Consider the following 18,185-nt stretch of genomic DNA (forward strand, 5'->3'; position numbering starts at 1 on the left):
CGTACTCACTCTCTTACGCATCACTTGCAGACGACCTGTGGAGTCTGTAGCATCAGGGAAGCCAAGTCAGGGTGCAGCTCCTAAGATCGACTGATGTTTAGTGAAATTTAACAGGAGACTACTTCAAAAGAAAAGGCATTACGTGCTTAATGCATTCATTTTCTGGTTTAAAGTCTGTTCCCTTTAGGATTTTCCACTTTCATGAGAACTCTCAGTTCTGGTTTAAATGTAAGCCTCTGATATTCCTCCAGGCCCAGCCCAGCGCATCACGGTCCTGTGCAGAGCATCTTCCTACAGAGGTGCCCGTGGTCTCCGGTCCCTGCCTTGCCCCACGTCCCGGGCACCCTCCCCAGTTCCCTTCCCGTCAGATTTAACACCACAAACCCTCACTCCTTCCTGCAAGGCCCAGAGCATCAGATGCCCACACCAGGTTCAGACATGTCACCCAGCTCCCCAGGGGTGTCTATCCAGCCCAGTCACACCTCAAGCAGAGCAATGCTAATCCCTTTAACTCATATTTCAGTTGCAGTTATTTTGGATCAATATTTTTTACCTTTTTATTTTCTCTCCCTTTCCTACGCTCCCCTTTCACCGTAACTCATTGCTTCAGGGTGTCTTCATTAATTCGAGCTGACACCTCTGCACCTTTGTGTTGACATCAATTCGGGGTGTTCAGAAAACAAGACTGGAGTAGCTCTGACATTATCTTGACACGATAACATGATATTTGCAGCTTTCCACTGACATTTTTTTAGCCATTGTTTTAAAATTCAGGTGCTGTTACCCTCCTCAGTTTGACATCGCAATTTTAATGTCATCGCCACAGTGGCCTCTGCATTGACATTATTATCGAATTGGCTTTACGATCAGCTGAAACATCTAAGGGAAGGAGAGACGTGGCCCCAGCCCAAGCAATCTGGGTTCAGGCCAACAGAAGTAACTTCTGAAAGAAGGGATGTGGACTAACACATTGAGGAAAACCTGGATGGTGGGAAAGAAAGCGAGCACTTGACAGGTTTTGCAGAAAAAAATAGGCAAAAGGCACCAAAAAAAAAAAAAAGACTACTCAGAATACTTCAGGTTAATTAAAAAATAATTATAATAAAAATAAACAGTACAATAAATAAGTCTGCTTGTTTTGCCACTGTCCTTCCGCCGCAGCGCTTGGCTCGGGAGGGACGTCCAGCTCTGAACGCCTTGCAGAGGCTGTGGCGAGCTGAAGGCATGGGCGTGCAGTTAGCGGGCTCCGGGGCTATTAAACTATTTAGGATCAGGCTGAACTCAGGCCCGCCGCTATTATAAACACAGATGTTTGTATAAGCTAGCTGAAAAGTTAATCATCCTATTAATGCCTATTTCTGGGCATGTCGCTAGTCAAGAGCTTACAGCCTTCGAACGGCGGCTGTAGCCGCTCTGAGCGAGCGCCCACCCGGTCGGCTCGTGGGAATCCAAAACAAACCCACTGGGACGGGGCGGAAAGCTGAGCTCTGCCGGGCGCTGCTCTCGTTACGTGCATTAATAGCCTCCTCGCTGCGCTGGCTGACACAGCCCAGCAGCTGTCTGCGGCCGCCCCGCTCTGCGCGGGGCTGACATTTGGAAACGTTCAGATGCGCCAGGATTTCGGGAGGCCTCGTGAATCACCCGTGGCGCTCCGTCGGGAGCACCGATCCGGAGCGGGATGGACGAGAGCAAGCCCCTAAAGGTCCGGCTGACGTTCTCCGTGATCCTGGTTGGCGTCTCGCTCCTGTTTGCAGCCGTAGTGACTGACCACTGGGCCGTGCTGAGCCCCAAAGTGGAGGAATATAACGCTACCTGCGAGGCAGCTCATTTTGGGCTATGGCGGCTCTGTACAAAGCGGATTTTTATGCGGGAGCAAGGTCCCAAAGAGAAGGGCTGTGGGCCGATAAGCCTGCCAGGAGGTAGGTGACCACTCACCACTGCACGGAAGAAAGCACCAGGCGGTCATGCCGGGCTTTGCTTAGGAGGTTGCAGGATGTGGCAGAAGGAGAACAGAGTCCATGTTCCCGTGGCACTAAATTTGGCATGGGGCTGCATGGGGCTGCTTTCATGCTGGTCCGCAAACTCCTCGCTGTCATCCCTCTTGCTGTAAGCGTGCACTGGGTTGCCTTGCGCGTCTGTTTGTGGCCGTATTTGAGTCTCCTGTGCAACCACAACTGTGGCAGGGAGAAAGGGAGGAGGATCAGACACAGTGGGAATCACAGAGTAGAACTGGGATACAGGAAATTTTGGTGACATCAGCCAAGCGTCCCGCAGCACCCAGGCATGCTGACGGCAGCCAAGAAAGAGGATTTATGGGTCCGCCATTTGTGGCTGGATCTTTAGGGTTTCCAGACCCATATAGCTAAGAAGGAATAGCCTGTTAGGCTAGCCTAGCACTAGGTTATGTCGGAGGTATTTCAATAATAACATTCCTCGGGGCAGGGAGGAAGAGGAACCTGCAGTGTGTTTTGCCAACTTCCATTAAAAAGTGATAAACCGAGATTGAAACAATTTCTCAGCAACACACGGAGCCTCCTCACCTCCCAGCGGAGGCAGCCGGTCCCACGCACACCTCCATCACGGGCTCCTCCAGTGCAATCGATAGGAAGGGCGGCAGGGGAATGAGCTTTCCGGGAAGACCGTTAATTCCCATGGTAAAAGGAGCTCATTATGTTTTTGCTGATCGCAAAGTCAGCAACATTCGCACCGCCTGCGCTAATACACTCCCTCCGTGACTGAGCTACGCTGCTTTTTTAGAAGGCTCATAGGGTACTGGATGCTTTCCAGAACAGAAATAACAGGATTGCTTTCATGTTAGACTCGCTGCTTGAAATGAAATATATATGTTAACACATATTTGAAAATTTCCTGTGAAAAATCTTACTGCCTGAGCTTACTGTATGTTCCCTATATTGCTGCAATTCTTTATCTCTTTGGCCAAATTACTTGTTCTGAGGAGAGGAGCTGAGCCACAGCGCTCGGTTCTGCCTCTAACCAAATTTGGGAGCCTGTCATCCGTATGCTTAATGTCTCTCGCAAAGGTACTTACGTGCCTAGAAACCTACTCCTCACTCTATGCCTTTCCTCGCACGCGGAGGAAAACTCCCACAGAAGGAAAAACAATAGAAAATGGTGGATAAACAGCAAAATTGCACAACTGTGGGGTAAATATAAAGCTCATAAATATCCAGCTGTCTGCAAAAAGCAGATTCGCAGGCAGGGCAGCACGAAAGCAGCTACTGTCTTTGACAGACATCAGCATGTGCTCGCACGGATGTTGAACCACGGCCCAGCGCTGCCGTTCCGCCGCGCACAGCGAACAACTGGGTGGTGATGGAGGGGCCGAGCTACCCGCCCCACCTCAGAGGTGGTTTCCCAATTTTTAAAGGTAATAGAGAATTTAGATGATATCCTGTGTTGTAATCGGCACTCGAGGTTTCACAGGGCGAAATTTACACCTCAGTTACAATATAAATATTTTAATCCCCATTTTACTCACGCAGGGAACACAGCGTGGGGCGGAGGGGAAAAGCGCGGCCCCCGCGGATCCGGGCTGCTAAACGCTGCTGCGTCCACACGGCTCGCGTTAGATTGATTTCACACTTCTGGGAAGAGATGTCGGCAGGGAAACACCAGGGTTGTGAAACCTGCAGCAGGCGAGAAAATGTGAATGAACAAATGTGCAGTAAAAGCGCAGATGTGGGCACTGGTTTTCCTGAAAATGGTGAGACATAACCAGACGTTACTGCCAGGACTGGAAAAGAAACATAAGAATTTATCGCTGCATTAATAACCATTTACCAGTCGCTCCCTGAGGAGGAAATGCGTGGCACGATTAACATTATTTATTAGGTTTTGAGCTCAGCACAGTGCAAAATGGGGAGGATGACTTGGCTCGCAGTCCGCAAAGCAGGGCTGTGATTTAGGCAGAGCTTTAAAATTTTACAGCGCTCTTCCAAGGATGTTGACAAATTGGAAAGGGTTCAGCAACCTGCTTTAAGAAATAAAAAGACTGGGGATGTGGCTGTTAAAACCAGGCAAACGCAGGTTAATACGGAGCCGTGTTTAACTGTGGTCAGTGGGCACCAGAGCAGTGCATTACTGGCTGTAAACCGAGCTCGCCTTCGCCGCCGGTAACTCCGGTGTAGGTGTTGTCCTACTAAGCTGGGTCTCGTGAGCCTGCACACCGGGCAGCAGCGGGGACAGCCGCAGCCTGTGCGTGCTGCCGGCAGGTTAAACAGGTCCTGTAAATGTGGGAGCATGAGCTCGGGCAACAGGAGGGGAAAAGCGCTGGAGCAAATGGGCCATCAGCAGGGCTGTCTTGTTCCCTGTGTCCGTACAAGACACTCACTCTACAAGACTGGTATGAAATTAAACTGTTCGGAGTTCCCATCTCCAAAACGCAGGGTGTGTCAAAGGCCTTCCCCTGGCTTGTTGGCCAGGCCAGAGCCCTCGGCCTGGCCCCCTTCACCGCTCAGCCCTCACCTTAACACCTCCTCTGCTCACAGCAGCAGGTCCTGTCTCACAAGCTTAACGTGAGTGGAAAACTCACATACGATCCAGGTTTTCCTAACTATCCAGCCTGCCACAAAACCCCACGTGCTAGTGTCTGTCTGAGGTTCAAGAGCAAGGTGGGCTCCAGCCCCTTCCCAGTCATGGGTGACTGCTGCCACCTGAAACTCTGGACAGCCCAAACATCTCGTGGCCTTTCTGCCCTTTCTTCTCCCGTGAGGTGTCCATATTGCAGATCTCCGAGGTTCAACCATAGCTCGATGCGATTGCATTTTGGCTACATCCCACAGCTGCGGTAGCGGCAGGGTGAGGTGCAGGAGAGGCTGGCTCTGCATGAGTAGGAAAGATGAATTGGCCCATTTGTCCACCCACAGCGGTCATCCACAAATGGTGGGTCTGAAGGAAAGGCTGTGAGGGTGTGTGATCTGGAAGGGGAAGGATGCTGTGTGATAAACCCCATGTTACCACCCTGGGGTTCACGTGAGCCTTAATGGTCACAGAGCCCCCAGGCTGTTCCCATCAGCACACCGTGGTGACCTCGCGGCAGAGATAATGTGATCAGGGGTGGAGAGAAACAAAGATTGCCACACAGTTTTCATCCATTATAAAATCTGTTTTAAATCCTATCCATTATGTAAATGTGGTGTGACACAAATGGGATCTTCTCTTATTCATGATGGCACCAGAGAGGCATTGAAGTGCCTCAGTTCTCTTGAATAACAGGGAGCCTTGTTGAAACAGATAGTCCCAGCTCAGCAGAGCACCGAAGCACCTTTAAACTGAAAACAATATATCACTTTACCAAAAACAACCTAGTTATATTTTCCCAGCATAAATGCATTTTCCAAAATCACCTCCCTTACAGCTAACCGACTTCTGTGACAAGCCCATTTGTTGTACCTTGGCAGAGCCTTGCCATAAGCCAAAAACACAGAGGCAGCTCCTTTTCCTGCAGACAAGCCCATCTCCAAAAGCAGGTTTTGTGTGCTCCCCCTCTGCTGAGCCTTCGCAGGCTGGAGGGTGGACTGGGCTGGTTTGGTTCACCTGCAGTGGATCCCCAAACTGGGATCACCAGACTGGATGCTCAGCCGCCGCCACCTCTCAGTCGCTGGCAGAAGCATGCAAGCTCCGCTCTGGGGATCAAAATTTGCAGTTTCAGTCATAGAGGGCTGAGTTCAAATATGTTTTCCTCCAGTCGTTTGCAGGGATAATAAAGAACAGGTCAGGAGATGCCAGAGCTGAACATTAACCTCGTCTCCAGAAAGGAGAAGTTGCAGGTGAAATAAAAGACAGCTTAGAAAATTAACTAGGTAAGAGCGTCTCTAAGGAATCTTCTACTAATGGGCTCAAAAAAGCTGCTTTACAACTGCCTGTCTCATGACAGAGAGAAAATAAATCCTTCTTGAATCAGTAACTCCAAATTCTGCCATTTACTTGTCAGAAAAAAAACCCACAAGAACCAACAGGTAACATATAGTACTCTGGTATACTCTTGCTACTCAAAATTAATGCTGTAAATAGCCACTGGAACGCAGCACGTGTCCCTGGGCAGAAAGTCTGCGTGGTCCTGCACCCAGGACCTGCCTCAGGCTTCACCCCACCACCTGCCCTGGAGCAGCACGTCCTGGCCCAGGCGCTGGAGAGGACCACACAATCCTGTCAGACTTTCTCCCAGCACCTCCTGGACAGTGGTGCTAACTCCGTTACTTAATGGACAAGAGCTGCTGGTGTTAACCAGGCGGGCCCTCGCCGCGGGCAGTGCCTGTATTTCGTGCAATCTTGGCGTGGTTTCACAGTCTGATGGGAGCCCAACGTGGGGTGCAGGAGGGTGCCGGGGCAGGCACTGAGCGTGTCCTCTCCAGCCCAGCTCCGCAGAATAGAGCAATCAGAGCTGGCGCCACTCCTTGCGTCCCCGCAATCGCGCCCTTCCAGCCAAATTCCTGGCGAGCAACTGTTCTGCCAGCTCCACACCCCTTCGAACCCTCAATTAAATCATTTATAAATAGCAAGAACACCCTCCACCCTAACCCTGCTCCTGCCAAAGCTTTGAGTCAGCAGGTCCTCAGCAGCCCCTGCCCCTTCGCCATCCCCCTGAGGTGCTGAGGCTGGCAGGCCCGTGTGTCTGACAGCAACGATGCCTCTTCGCTGGCTGCCTCTCACTAGGATGAGTATGAAAAAATATCATGGTCTCTGAGAGACTCGGTACCAACTTCCCTCCTCCCGCTATCCCCCTGCCCCACAGTCTTGATCGGGTTCACTTAATAATCCCTCTATAGATCCCCCACGTACCTGGCAGCATGCTCACGTGAAGTCCAGATGCAGGAACCTCACGAAGCTCACGCTGGCTAACTCTGCTGCCTTGGCACGTTAACTGAGCCGGCCGCTCTGACGGGAGCGAAACGCAGTGAAGTCAGGTTGCACGAGAGCCTCTTTGCCCTTGACTCGCACGGCTTTGATCAGCTCTCCCTTCCCCGGACAACCGTTTGCAGCTTCAGACAGCTTTTGTCTTTTTGGTTTGACAGCAAAAGAAAAAAAAAAAAGCCCTCAGTGTCCCTGTTGTAGTAAAACACCATGTGCTTTGCCGCATTGCCGCAGCCTCATCTCTGGGACCCCCGTAACGCAGTGGCATTCCCCACCCGTGTACTAAACTCCCCTGCCACCCGCTGCCGTGCGAGGGTCTATGAGCTGGAGGGGGGAAGAGCTGGGAGGGAGAAGGAGGATGAGGACACTCCATCGTCCCTTTTAGGAGCAGTGACCCTCCTGTGGCCAGGGGGGTGACACCGCCATGGAGTGGGTTGGCAGTGGGGAGGGGAGCTGAGGTGCCAGCTCAGCTGCGGGTACAGCAGGTCTCATCACCAGGAAATACAGCTACACAGAGGCAGAAACGTGTGACGGCCAAAGACAGAATGAGAAAAATTATCTGTAATTCATATTTTAAATAGATGAGCAATCAGTGCGCAAAGCTCTCGGCGGGAGCAGCCCACAAAAGGTTTCGGGGGGCTTCGGCCTTGTCCATGCTGGAGCTGGTGGCCTGGGACATGGCGTGCCACTCATCTGCCTCCAAAGAAACACAGCCAACTCCAGTTTCTCAGGACCACCAATAGCAGAGAACCTTAAAAACACTGCAAGTTTGATACATCAATAAAAAGCAAATTCAGTTTTACTACATTTTTTCAGTGGTTTCCAAGCGCACAAAATTAAACGTCCTTTTCTCTTTCAGAACACAACTGCTCCTACTTCAAGCACTTCACTCCGGGACAGAGCTCGGAGATATTTGAAGTAACCACCCAGAAAGGTAAGGATGGTCCCCAAAAATAGTTTCCTAACATTGTATGAACTGAGGCGCACACAAAGTCTAAGGTAAAGGGGTCCTGAAAATGAGGGTTCAACCTTGGTTCCACGGAAAGCAGAAGAGGAGTTTCTATCAGATACCATCAGCTGGGAAAAATGTGAAAAATGCTTTGAATAAGGCCAAACGCCAGCTCCCTGGGAAGAATAATTTTTATATATGATCGCACTCCTAAGTGTGATTTTACTTAAAGTAGTCCCACAAATACATAACAATGTCAACACACACAAAAACTACAAAAAGTCTTTTCAGTACGGAAATGACTCTGCAGCATTGGCGTTACCCACGACCCTCTGAGCCTTCGCCATCGAAGGGAGAAGACAGTAGTAAAGTCTAAATGAATAAATCACACCCCAAGCAGAGTCTTGACCCTGAAATGAAGTACAGAGACCCTGTGAAGGCCATTAGGAATTTTATGCTTCATATTGATTTTATATGACAGTGACGTAAAAACCAGAGCAATCCGTGGCAGGAAGGAGCGGAGACCCTACAGAGACACCCACAGTCGGTGTTTGCAGAGCACGGATCTTCAAAACAGTCTTTCACAGACAGATTTCACGTTTCTAATAAGTCCCTGATAAACCCAAATATTTTGAGCCCTCATCTAACATGCTCCTCTCTCTTTCTTGCCCTCTCATTAAGGACAAATTCCTTTCTAGTGTGCCACACAACATATTTTCCTGTGGAGTAAATGAGCTGGTGGTGACATTACACATAGGAGACAATTTGCTTTGCTTCCAGTAGAAATCATAATGGTGGAAAAACCTGCGGACAGGTTTTCTAAAAAAAAAAAAAAAAAAAAAAAAAAGATGGGAAAGACTGGGAATTTTAAATGGACAGAAGACCATTTATCTGAGCTACCTGCTTTTGCTCACGTCTATACTGTCAGATCCAACCACCTGATCTTAAAAATGCACCGAATGCCTTCTTAGTAATTTCAGAAAAAAAAAATCAAGAACTTCTTTTCTTTGAAGCAAAAGAAAAAGCTTAAGCCCCAGCAAAAGATTTTACATCAAAACGAACTCTTCCAGGCAGTTCCAGCACATAGTAAAGAGAAACATTAAGGAAATGATAATAAAACAGTGGTATGAGAAGCAATGAGAACAAAGAGTGATCTGCTGTTCCCTTTCGCAGAAATAGCTGCATTTTGATGGGAATTAATTAGTAACAGGCAAAAAAAATTCTTCATGATTTTGCCTGGGAGATATTTTTTTTTTAATGGCTTGAAAGGCAAATATCATCAGGCACTGTGATGTTCACGCATGGCTACATGTGTTAAATATTAAACTAATCTGAAAACGAATGCAATATGTAAATGGCGGCCTGAGTTATTCAATTAGCGACTCTTCCCCGCGTTCAGGCACTGCAGTGTGCTTTGGCTGGGGGACGCGTCCAGCGCACGTCTGAGCTGGCTGAGCAGAAACCAGGACATTTTATGGAGGGTTTCACCCTGTGCCCTGAAGAAGCTATGTTTTCACAGAGCTGGAAATCTTTGTCTTAAAGGAAAAAAAAAAAAAAAAAAGAAAAAAGATGCTATGCAAATACTTCACCTCTGGCCTCCTGCCTGCTTTGCCTGCTCGGATCTTGCGCCCTGCGGAGCGCACAGCTGCCCTCCTGCATCCGTACAGCATCGGCACCGCGCACCCAGGCCTTGTCAGCGCTCTGCCGTACAGATCTGGAATAAAAATAGCGTAGAGCCGTCTATTTACTCTGGGAGCAGAGTGTGGAGTGATGAAAGAAATGAGAGCATGGAGCCCAGTAAGGCTTCAACAATAACATCTACGCAGCAGAGCTAAAGCGACTCCGGCCCAGGCCTTCCCCAGGCCAACACAGGTGCTGTTTGCTCCTGCAGTAAGTGTTCAGAAAGTGTTTACCCCTCCTGCTCTGTTTTTATGCCCTTTGCATTCAAAATATACATGGCAAATCCTTGTCCCTGCTTCATTTGACGAAAATATTCAATTCACCAGAGCCACCTCTCCACAGCAGCAGGAGGATAAGTATTTCTCGGCGTGACCTACCGCAAAGTCACTACAGCTGACAGGAGCATGCTCAAAATTTGCCTACATTCGTATTTTTGGTGTTTGTTTTGCTTTGGCAGAATACAGTATTTCAGCTGCAGCCATTGCCATCTTCAGCGTTGGCTTTGCAATCATCGGAACAATCTGCGTCCTCTTATCCTTCAGGAAGAAGAGGGATTATTTGCTGAAGCCAGCATCCATGTTCTACACCTTCGCAGGTAGGAAGTTCGGTGCTCACAGACTTGCACACGTAGAGAAACTTAGATAGATCCAGGGAGGACGGGGACACTTCTAAAAATGCCCTCAAAGTGGCATTTTCTTCCTAGCCGCAGTCAGACTGCCAAGTCCCTGTGCGGTGCTCCAGCTCTGAAGATGCCCTGCTCAGCAAGCCGGGCAATCCAGCCACTTGTCTGTGTTGTCTCCAATGACTTTTAAAAGGGATTTCTAACATAGCCAGTTCTGCCCCCAGTCTAAACCAGGATGTACACTATTCTCTCTCATTTATTAAGATTCAAAGTAAGAATCAGCTGATCCAGGCCCAAAATAGACAGCTGTCTCCCAGAAACATGAAGACCATTTTTACACAAGCTAGTAACGAGCTCTTACATGAGCTTGACAGGCCACAGTGACTGAAAGACAGAGGTGCAAATTGCCACCTCGATAAAACTCTTATTCAACCTCTGCAAAAGCTCCCTAGGGAATGCAATTATTCCTCCAGCACTTTGGGTTTCCCATCCAAGCCTGCCTAAAAGCTCACACTCACCACGTCACCGGCTGACACGGATGGCCTGGGTTAGAGCAGAGCTCCAAGCAGTTGCAAGCGTTGGTTCCTTCAAACATTGAAGTCAATGCCTCACCTTTGAATCCCACTGCAATTCTTGTGTGCAAAAAGACAGATGAGGTGGTTAATTACGGATGAAAAAATGACAGCCAGTTATTCAGCCCACCGCTCCTGTCTTCCTTCAGGTCTCTGCATCATCATCTCTGTGGAAGTCATGAGACAATCCGTGAAGAGGATGATCGACAGCAAGGAGACAGTCTGGATCGAGTACAGTTACTCCTGGTCCTTCGCCTGTGCCTGCGCCTCCTTCGTCCTGCTCTTCATCTGCGGCATCACCCTCCTCCTGATCGCGCTGCCTCGCTTCCCCCAGAACCCCTGGGAGACCTGCATGGATGCAGAGCCAGAGCACTGATGTTCCCAGCACCCGCGAAAAAATCCAGAGAGTTTTCTGAAAAGATTTGTATTTTTAAAAACATCTGAGTCTCACCATGCAATGTGCACTCATTATCTAAGTCATTACTGAACAAAGGCACGTTCAATTATAATTATTGCTTTGTTACTTTTTTTTTTTCTTTTCTTTTTTTTTTTTTTTAAGAAAGCAGAAAGAGCATTGAGCACCAGTGCGCGTTGTGGGTGAATGGCACTGCTCTGTGCCAATTTGGAGATGTTTGGGGATGACGCAGCTGCGGGAAAATCTCTGTATGAGTCAGCTCACGCCACAGAGAAGACAGCTTTCTTAGGGAGAAGTAGTTTGGTGCAGATCCCTGAGGAATATCGAGCTTTTACACCTCACTTTGTCAGAGAGAGTGAGAAATCCCAGCTCCGTGGGGAGTCCATTTCCCCACTCATGCTGGACTCCTCTACCTCCCCAAGCAGGGTTAGCTCATCGCTCTGGAATAAATTGGAGATCCTTACGCTGTTAGGGTTAAAATTAAAAAATGAATTTAAAAAAATACTTTGCCTAGCATTGGGATAAAAACTTCTACAAATTTATACCCTGCAGTTCCATTCTTTTGAAATAAGCACAAAAGACCGGCAAGATACAGTTTCTGTTCTGCTTAAAAACTTTGATAGCAAAGCCAAGAAGTACGAGTGATATTTTCCTTGAATAAAAAGCATAATCTTCCAGTAGCATGATTTTCTGGAAAAGGATTTTGACAGATGAATCACTTGGCCCATCAAATTCTGCTAGGTCCAGAATGACAGGGTAATTCTGGGTGGTACTTACTGCACGGCGCTCTCGTTTCTCCTTCTGAATGGACTTTTTAAGAATCCCGTGCTTTGCTCTCAGCATACGTATATAAAACCACATTTTAGGAAAAAATCCTTCAAGGTAGCTGCCGAGAAGGAAAGGGCTTAGACTGAAACACCCAGGAGAGCCAGCCCCGAAAATACTACAGAAGGGCGTCGCCGTTTACGCACGCCTGAAGGGATGTACGCCCAAGGCACCGCTGGTGGGGGATGCTGCGGAGGCTGGTTGCGTTGCAGAGCCCCCGCAGCGCTCTGCTGCAGCTGCCTGCAGCACTGGGGGGAACTGGGGGTCCCCCAGCCCCACATACTCACCCAACCCCTCTGGCCAAGTCCTTTACACCATCATGGTCACCTCAGCACCAAGAAGTGGGTGTTGTTTTTTTGGGGTGTTTTTGGTTTTGGTTTTTTTTTTTTTTTTACAGTTTGATTTTCAGAATCTGCCCAGCATTTTCCCCACGAGTAGGAAAAAGCACGTGTCTTACATCGCAGTGTTTTCACCTGATGATTTTAAAAGCAGCAGAAAAGAAAATGGAAGCATCCCTCCCTCCACACTTACCTGTCCACAGTTCCAAAGAAAAACAGAATTCAGAACAGAGAATTTCTGATCATTTTGAAGAGATCTGAAATCACGATATGTTCAAACATTTCCAGAAATTACCCAGCAGTTTGCTGCTGGTGTGAGGGGCTGCCCACAGCCCCGCCGTCAGCCAGACCCCGTCCAGGCACGCCGAGCCCCAGCAGCCCCCCGCCAGACTCAGGCACGTCTCCTTTTTCCCATCAGCAGAGTAGCAGCCAGAACAGAAGCCTTTTGTGAAGTTGCATTAATATTTTTCGAGCTCTTTGAAGTTGAAAAGGACTACAAATAACAGGTATATTATAAAGTTTTGGGATAAAGCATTCATTGGTGCTCAGATCTGTGTGAGCTGGGGAACTCTGCCTGTCTCTGATCACGAGAGACAACTGCATGTCTTCACGTTGTCACTGAACCACTGTGAAATGCTAAATGGTTTTGAAATCTTATTTTTGGGTACAGAGCTGACATTCTTCATTTGCATTTTCATTGTTCAGGAAAACAGAGGCGAGTTTCTAGGGAGATCCTTTCCATCTGACAACAACAGAAAAGAGAGTAGTTGGCGTGACCCCTGCGGTGGCTGACCCCAGGCTGGGATATCCAAACGCACGCAACGTAGATTATCATAGAATCACGGAAGGGTTTGGGTTGGAAGGGACCTTTACAGGCCATCCAGTCCAACCTATCTCCAACCAGATCAGGTTGCTCAGAGCCCCGGCCAACCTGGCCTGGAATGTTTCCAGGGATGGGGCATCCATCACCTCTCTGGGCAACCTGGGCCAGTGTTCCACCACCCTCAGTGTAAAAGATTTTTTCCTAATATCTAGTCTGAACCTACCTCCCTCTATTTTAAAGCCAGCAAAGCAGTTGACAGGCACAAAGGCATTCCCAGCTCAGCCATCATCATCAAAATGACCTCACCTTGGCCATGCAATGGGTTGACACAAGCGAGGTTTGGGGACACGGGTTCATCATCCCATGCGGAATGTTGACATATCCTATGGCTCTCGGAAGCCCCTTGCCCACACCTTCTGAAGCACCATCCCTCTCTTGCAATGCTGCTTCTGTGACAAAGTAATTTCTAGGTGATGACTTCTGATGGGCCAACTTGTTGCCCAGCCAAGGAGCTGCTTACTTCCCTCTGTGATCACCATGAGCAAGAACATACACATTTCGGATAAACAGACCCTGGAAGGTCTCACCCATCCCATGCATGCTCCCACTTGTGTCAGGGCTGAAATGCTTCATCCAAGCTACAGCAAAGGCAATGGAAAGATTCCCAGCGAGTGCTGGGGCTTGTCCAGGATCCAGAGGTTTTACAGCCTCTCGGTGCTCACTGTACACACGGGGCAGAGAAAACGCTCAGCTCACGGCAGCGAGACCCTGCACCCACAGACAGCAACTCACACAGCTGAGCTAGGTGCCTCCTAAAGCTCTTAAACTCACTGAGCTCTGCTCTCTGTCTGCTCTAAGTTGAGGCTTTTTCTTCACTCACTACCTCGTACGGTCCCTGCAAGGCTGAGAAGCCTGTAGATGAGTTCATTTTCTTTTCCCAGATATTAAGAAACACTGACGAGGGACCCGTCCGTTAAATTAGCCATCGGTATTCACAGGGGGAAAGGCACTGCTCTTACCGCAGTGCTCTTACCGTTTGCTCTGCCATGTCCGCAGCTCTGCCAGGGAGCCAGTAATGTGTTTGGAGAGAGTTAATAAAAGTAATTTCCCTTCATAAAGGAAAAAGAATATAACGTTGGGGGGGAGGAAATCTGTAACCAGTTTGAGTTTTCATTCTCTCAGTTGAGAAAATAGCAGCAAACGGCCACCAAAACTTGAGGAACTTAGCATGAAAACGTGACAGAAACGTCCTCGCTGGAGGGAGACATCAGACCAAAAGGGAGTTGGGAACCCGCCGCCACACACGGTTTGGGAGATGGCCTAAGAGCGAGTAGGAAACACACGTTAGGGAGAGGAAGAGGCAAATAAATTCACAGAACAAGGAACAGCCACAGCTGCCGTGAAACCCCAAACACTGGTCCTGCCACTACCAGACCCACGGACACGTTCGGTCACGTCCCCCGGGCACGCGCCGTTTGCCACTCTAAACCACCACCACTGCCCGTCCCCTGCTCCGGGCACCCGCAGCGGTGTGCCCCAGGGCATCGCACGGACACCGCATTGCGAGATTTCGGTTGCTAAAGCCTGCCCACCACGCTGCAGAGCCCAAGTGTTAAATCACAGGCTCAAGGCAACGGAAGACGTGAAGTTTTTTGTTTACGTAAGAGTAAGATTTGCTGTTAAGCACCCAGCGCGGAGAGAATCTGCTTCCCTTAAGCGCTGTGTTGTGTGAATTTAATGTGCAGAAAAGGTGCCAGACTAACAACCCTGAAGAACAGAGCTGCCTGTTTAGCAGAGAGCGAGCTGAGCTCTCGGAACAGCGTTTCTCTGCAAGGAGGTGCCGCAGCAGGAGCCACCCGGCCCCAGCCAGGCAGAGCCTGCCCCCGGCTCGCGCGTCGGCCGGGTTTAAAGCACGCGAGGGTGCAGAGATGGCGGCACGAACTGAGGGAAAGGAACATTCGGAAATCTCGGTACAAACCCCTGCTTTTCCCTTCGTCCATGCCTGAAAAGTGCCAGCATACGCACGATGCTGGGGTGTTTGACCAGCCTGAAATGCAGTTTAGAAAGGCACACGTACACTTCTTTTCCTTCACTGATCCCTTTCCACTCTGTCGCTTCCTTGTGGCCATCACCTCTTTTTTTCTCCTTACTTTGACAGTTGTGGAAATTATTTCCAGAAGGTCTGAAAGAACTGAGAATTTTTGCCCCCCACCGCAATGAGAGGTCCTTGGTCCCGCTGCAGAGGGGCACTTTCTCTCCTGGGCGTGAGAGCTGTTGAGGAACACACCTAAACCAAGAGGTCACCAATGTCAAGAGACAGCTCTTTGCCACGCTGCGCCCTGCCAGCCCCGGGGAGGGCCCTGGAGATTAACACCAAGCCCCTGGGCTTGATCCAGGGGCTCCACTGGGACATCTGCATGCCAGGAACCTGACCAATGTGCAGAAACTGTTTATAGCATAAATCTCCTTTTAAACTTCACTTTAAAAAAGCTTCTGCTTTCCGTGGTGGGACAGCGACCCTTTGAATGCTACATTATTCTTATAACTTAAATACTGGAGCATTAGGCTGCCCTGTACCACAAATTACAACCCTAGCAACAGGAGCTGGTTTAACGGCAGCTACTCAAACTACTTCCCCGTTCCATTACCACCAAGGGGCAAGAAAAGAGCATCACATCTTTGTTTGACTGAAGTAGAGGATGAGATTGTTCTTGCTTTGTCACACCTGATCGATGTTCTGGCTCCAGTGAAGCTATCAAACATAAATCCAAGTCATACAGCCATCACACAGGCACACAGCGAGCCGCTCTTCTGCTTTCCCTTTCTCTGGGGGCAGAGAAGGGAATAAACTCCGACTTCTGGCCTTTCTTTCTAACACAACCAGCAGCACAAGTCTGTTTTGGCAGGGCTGCACCCCAGGGCTCCAGTTCAGTTTTGTGCCCACTGCCACCATCCCACTGGGACACCGGGATGGCTTTGCAGCAGGTCTCCTGCGGAAGTGTTTGTCCTTCAGGAGGGAGGAAGTCTGAAAATGGACTGACAACATCTGACTAGGCTTGGATAACTCAGATCACAGAGCATTTTCTGTAATTTATCAGAAGCATCTATTAACCCTTAATAAGGTAAAAACTTTTTTACATTCTCAACTGAAGCTAAAGTTGCCAAAAACCCCCACCAAACTGACATTTCCACCACATCTGCTGTAAATCCTTCTACTTTTCTTGCATGAAAGAAAACAACTCATTATTCAGTCTTTGCTCTCTGACAAAACTATCAAAAATATACTGGAGCAAATCTTGCTATACCAACAGAAATAGCCTGTATTTCGTGCCAAGGAATATGATGTGCATATTTTTATAGGCACCATAGATCATCACCATCCGTCCTGACACGTTAATTGTCTGCAGTTTTTCTAGGAAAACTAGAAACTTAAAAAACTAACAAAGCACATGAAATAAGTTGAATGATGATACGGACAGAGCACGAAGCGTGATGGGCTTACTGCTCTGGAAATGTGCAGATCCTGATTTGCCCGAGTTCGCTCTAAAAATAAAATGTAGAGTGGTCAAACAGACGGCTCGCGGTGCTACTTACAGCGGAGATATGATATACATAGCAAAAGAACTGCTTATAGAGCACGGTCTCTGCAAAAAAAAACAGCTGAACTTGACAAATCTGGGAACAAAACATTCATTAATCAAAGTAGGGAATAGTACTCACAGTTTGTAAAGCCAGTGGAAGCATCCCCATGCTGCTAGGGGACAGTAACGCCCCAGCCCACACAATAAAGTAAACCAGTACAAACCCTACTGGATGACAACTTCCAGGAGAAAATACGGATGCAAGGGCTTTGGTTGTAAGTGGCCAGCTTTTACGCGTAACAGCTACTTATGAGGAGTACTGTCTTGTGGAAACACTTAAGGCCAGCACTTCAGTAGTATTACAAAGGGTAAAGACTTAGGCTAGACAGAATGGAGAGGGTCATGGTCCCTCTGACGTGCTCTTGGCTACGAGGAGCTCAGACACCGCAGACAGACCCGAGAACGCGTTCCCAGGAGGATCCACTGCACTGAAGCCTCCTGCAGAGAAGGGAGCCCAGCACACAGCAGAAAAGCACAGGGCAGCCAGAGAACCAATGGAGCGAGACAGGGATGAAGCGAGACAGGGACGAAGTGAGACAGGGAGGCAGGAGCCGAGCTCTTCCCAAGACAGGCTGATGACTGCAGGCAGGAAGGGCAGGAGCAAACGGGGCAAGCTGTGGGCAAGCACGTTCACATCCCACACCACCACAGAGTCCACCCAGGGCACCAAAGAAAAGCACCACACCACCAAAAGGTATAAACATCAGTTCAGAGTCCATCACCAGGTTACCTCCGCACTCACAAGAGCGAGCAGCATCTTCTCCAGTTTCTTTTTCTGACTCAGTAAGGACAAGTTTAAAGCTTGCAGTTTCATAAGAATTCAGTCTTCACACACACACAGGGAAACCTACCAGCTGCGCTCAGTACGTAGCTTTTTAAAGGGCAGAAGTTCTATTTAAAATGCAAAAAAATTCAACTTTTTAGAGTTTAAAAAATTTTAAATCTATCTCTCAATTCTTTATTATTTCTTAACACCACACTGACAATCCCCTATGAGACATCCAGATTTTTCTCATGAAAAACTGGAATTGAAAGAGAATAAAACTGGAATTTTTACTTGATATTAAATACAAGCTTTCGATATTTAGGTCTGGATGACCTTGCTATTTAAATTTTCCACAGACAACAATGGGGGTTTATTCCTGGACAAGGAGCACGGGATTTGGGACTAATTGTACTTTTAAGTGTGACATTTTAGCTGTAAGAAAGTCAAGGAGCCAAACACGCGGTTGGTGTATATGCCCAAGCCTCCACTCCCTTCCTCTGAGCTGAGACAACATACACAAACCAAGAATCTAAACTCATAATTCTGAATTTTCACTGTAATTGCAACAGCTCCATATTTACAGTGCAGCCTGCGCCAGTGCCCGCTGGAGCCATCCGTAAGGCTTAACTTGATTTTAATAAGAGTTCAATTAAAGCCCTAGAAGAGTTTACAATACAGTTT

The 18,185-nt window shown here is 48.5% G+C and overlaps 1 protein-coding gene across 1 annotated transcript; it reads left to right on the forward strand.

Moving 5' to 3' along the window:
- The first annotated feature begins 1,557 nt into the window (after nt 1-1,557).
- CACNG1 (calcium voltage-gated channel auxiliary subunit gamma 1) lies at nt 1,558-11,791 on the forward strand. The gene is made up of 4 exons (XM_010125277.2): nt 1,558-1,919; nt 7,733-7,807; nt 9,960-10,097; nt 10,846-11,791. Exons 1-4 carry the CDS (start codon nt 1,679-1,681, stop codon nt 11,070-11,072), a joined length of 681 nt encoding a protein of 226 aa, XP_010123579.1. The 5' UTR covers nt 1,558-1,678; the 3' UTR covers nt 11,073-11,791.
- The last annotated feature ends 6,394 nt before the right edge of the window (nt 11,792-18,185 follow it).

Source organism: Chlamydotis macqueenii, chromosome 18 (assembly GCF_036417535.1).
Source record: "Chlamydotis macqueenii isolate bChlMac1 chromosome 18, bChlMac1.mat, whole genome shotgun sequence".
NCBI classification, from domain to species: domain Eukaryota; kingdom Metazoa; phylum Chordata; class Aves; order Otidiformes; family Otididae; genus Chlamydotis; species Chlamydotis macqueenii.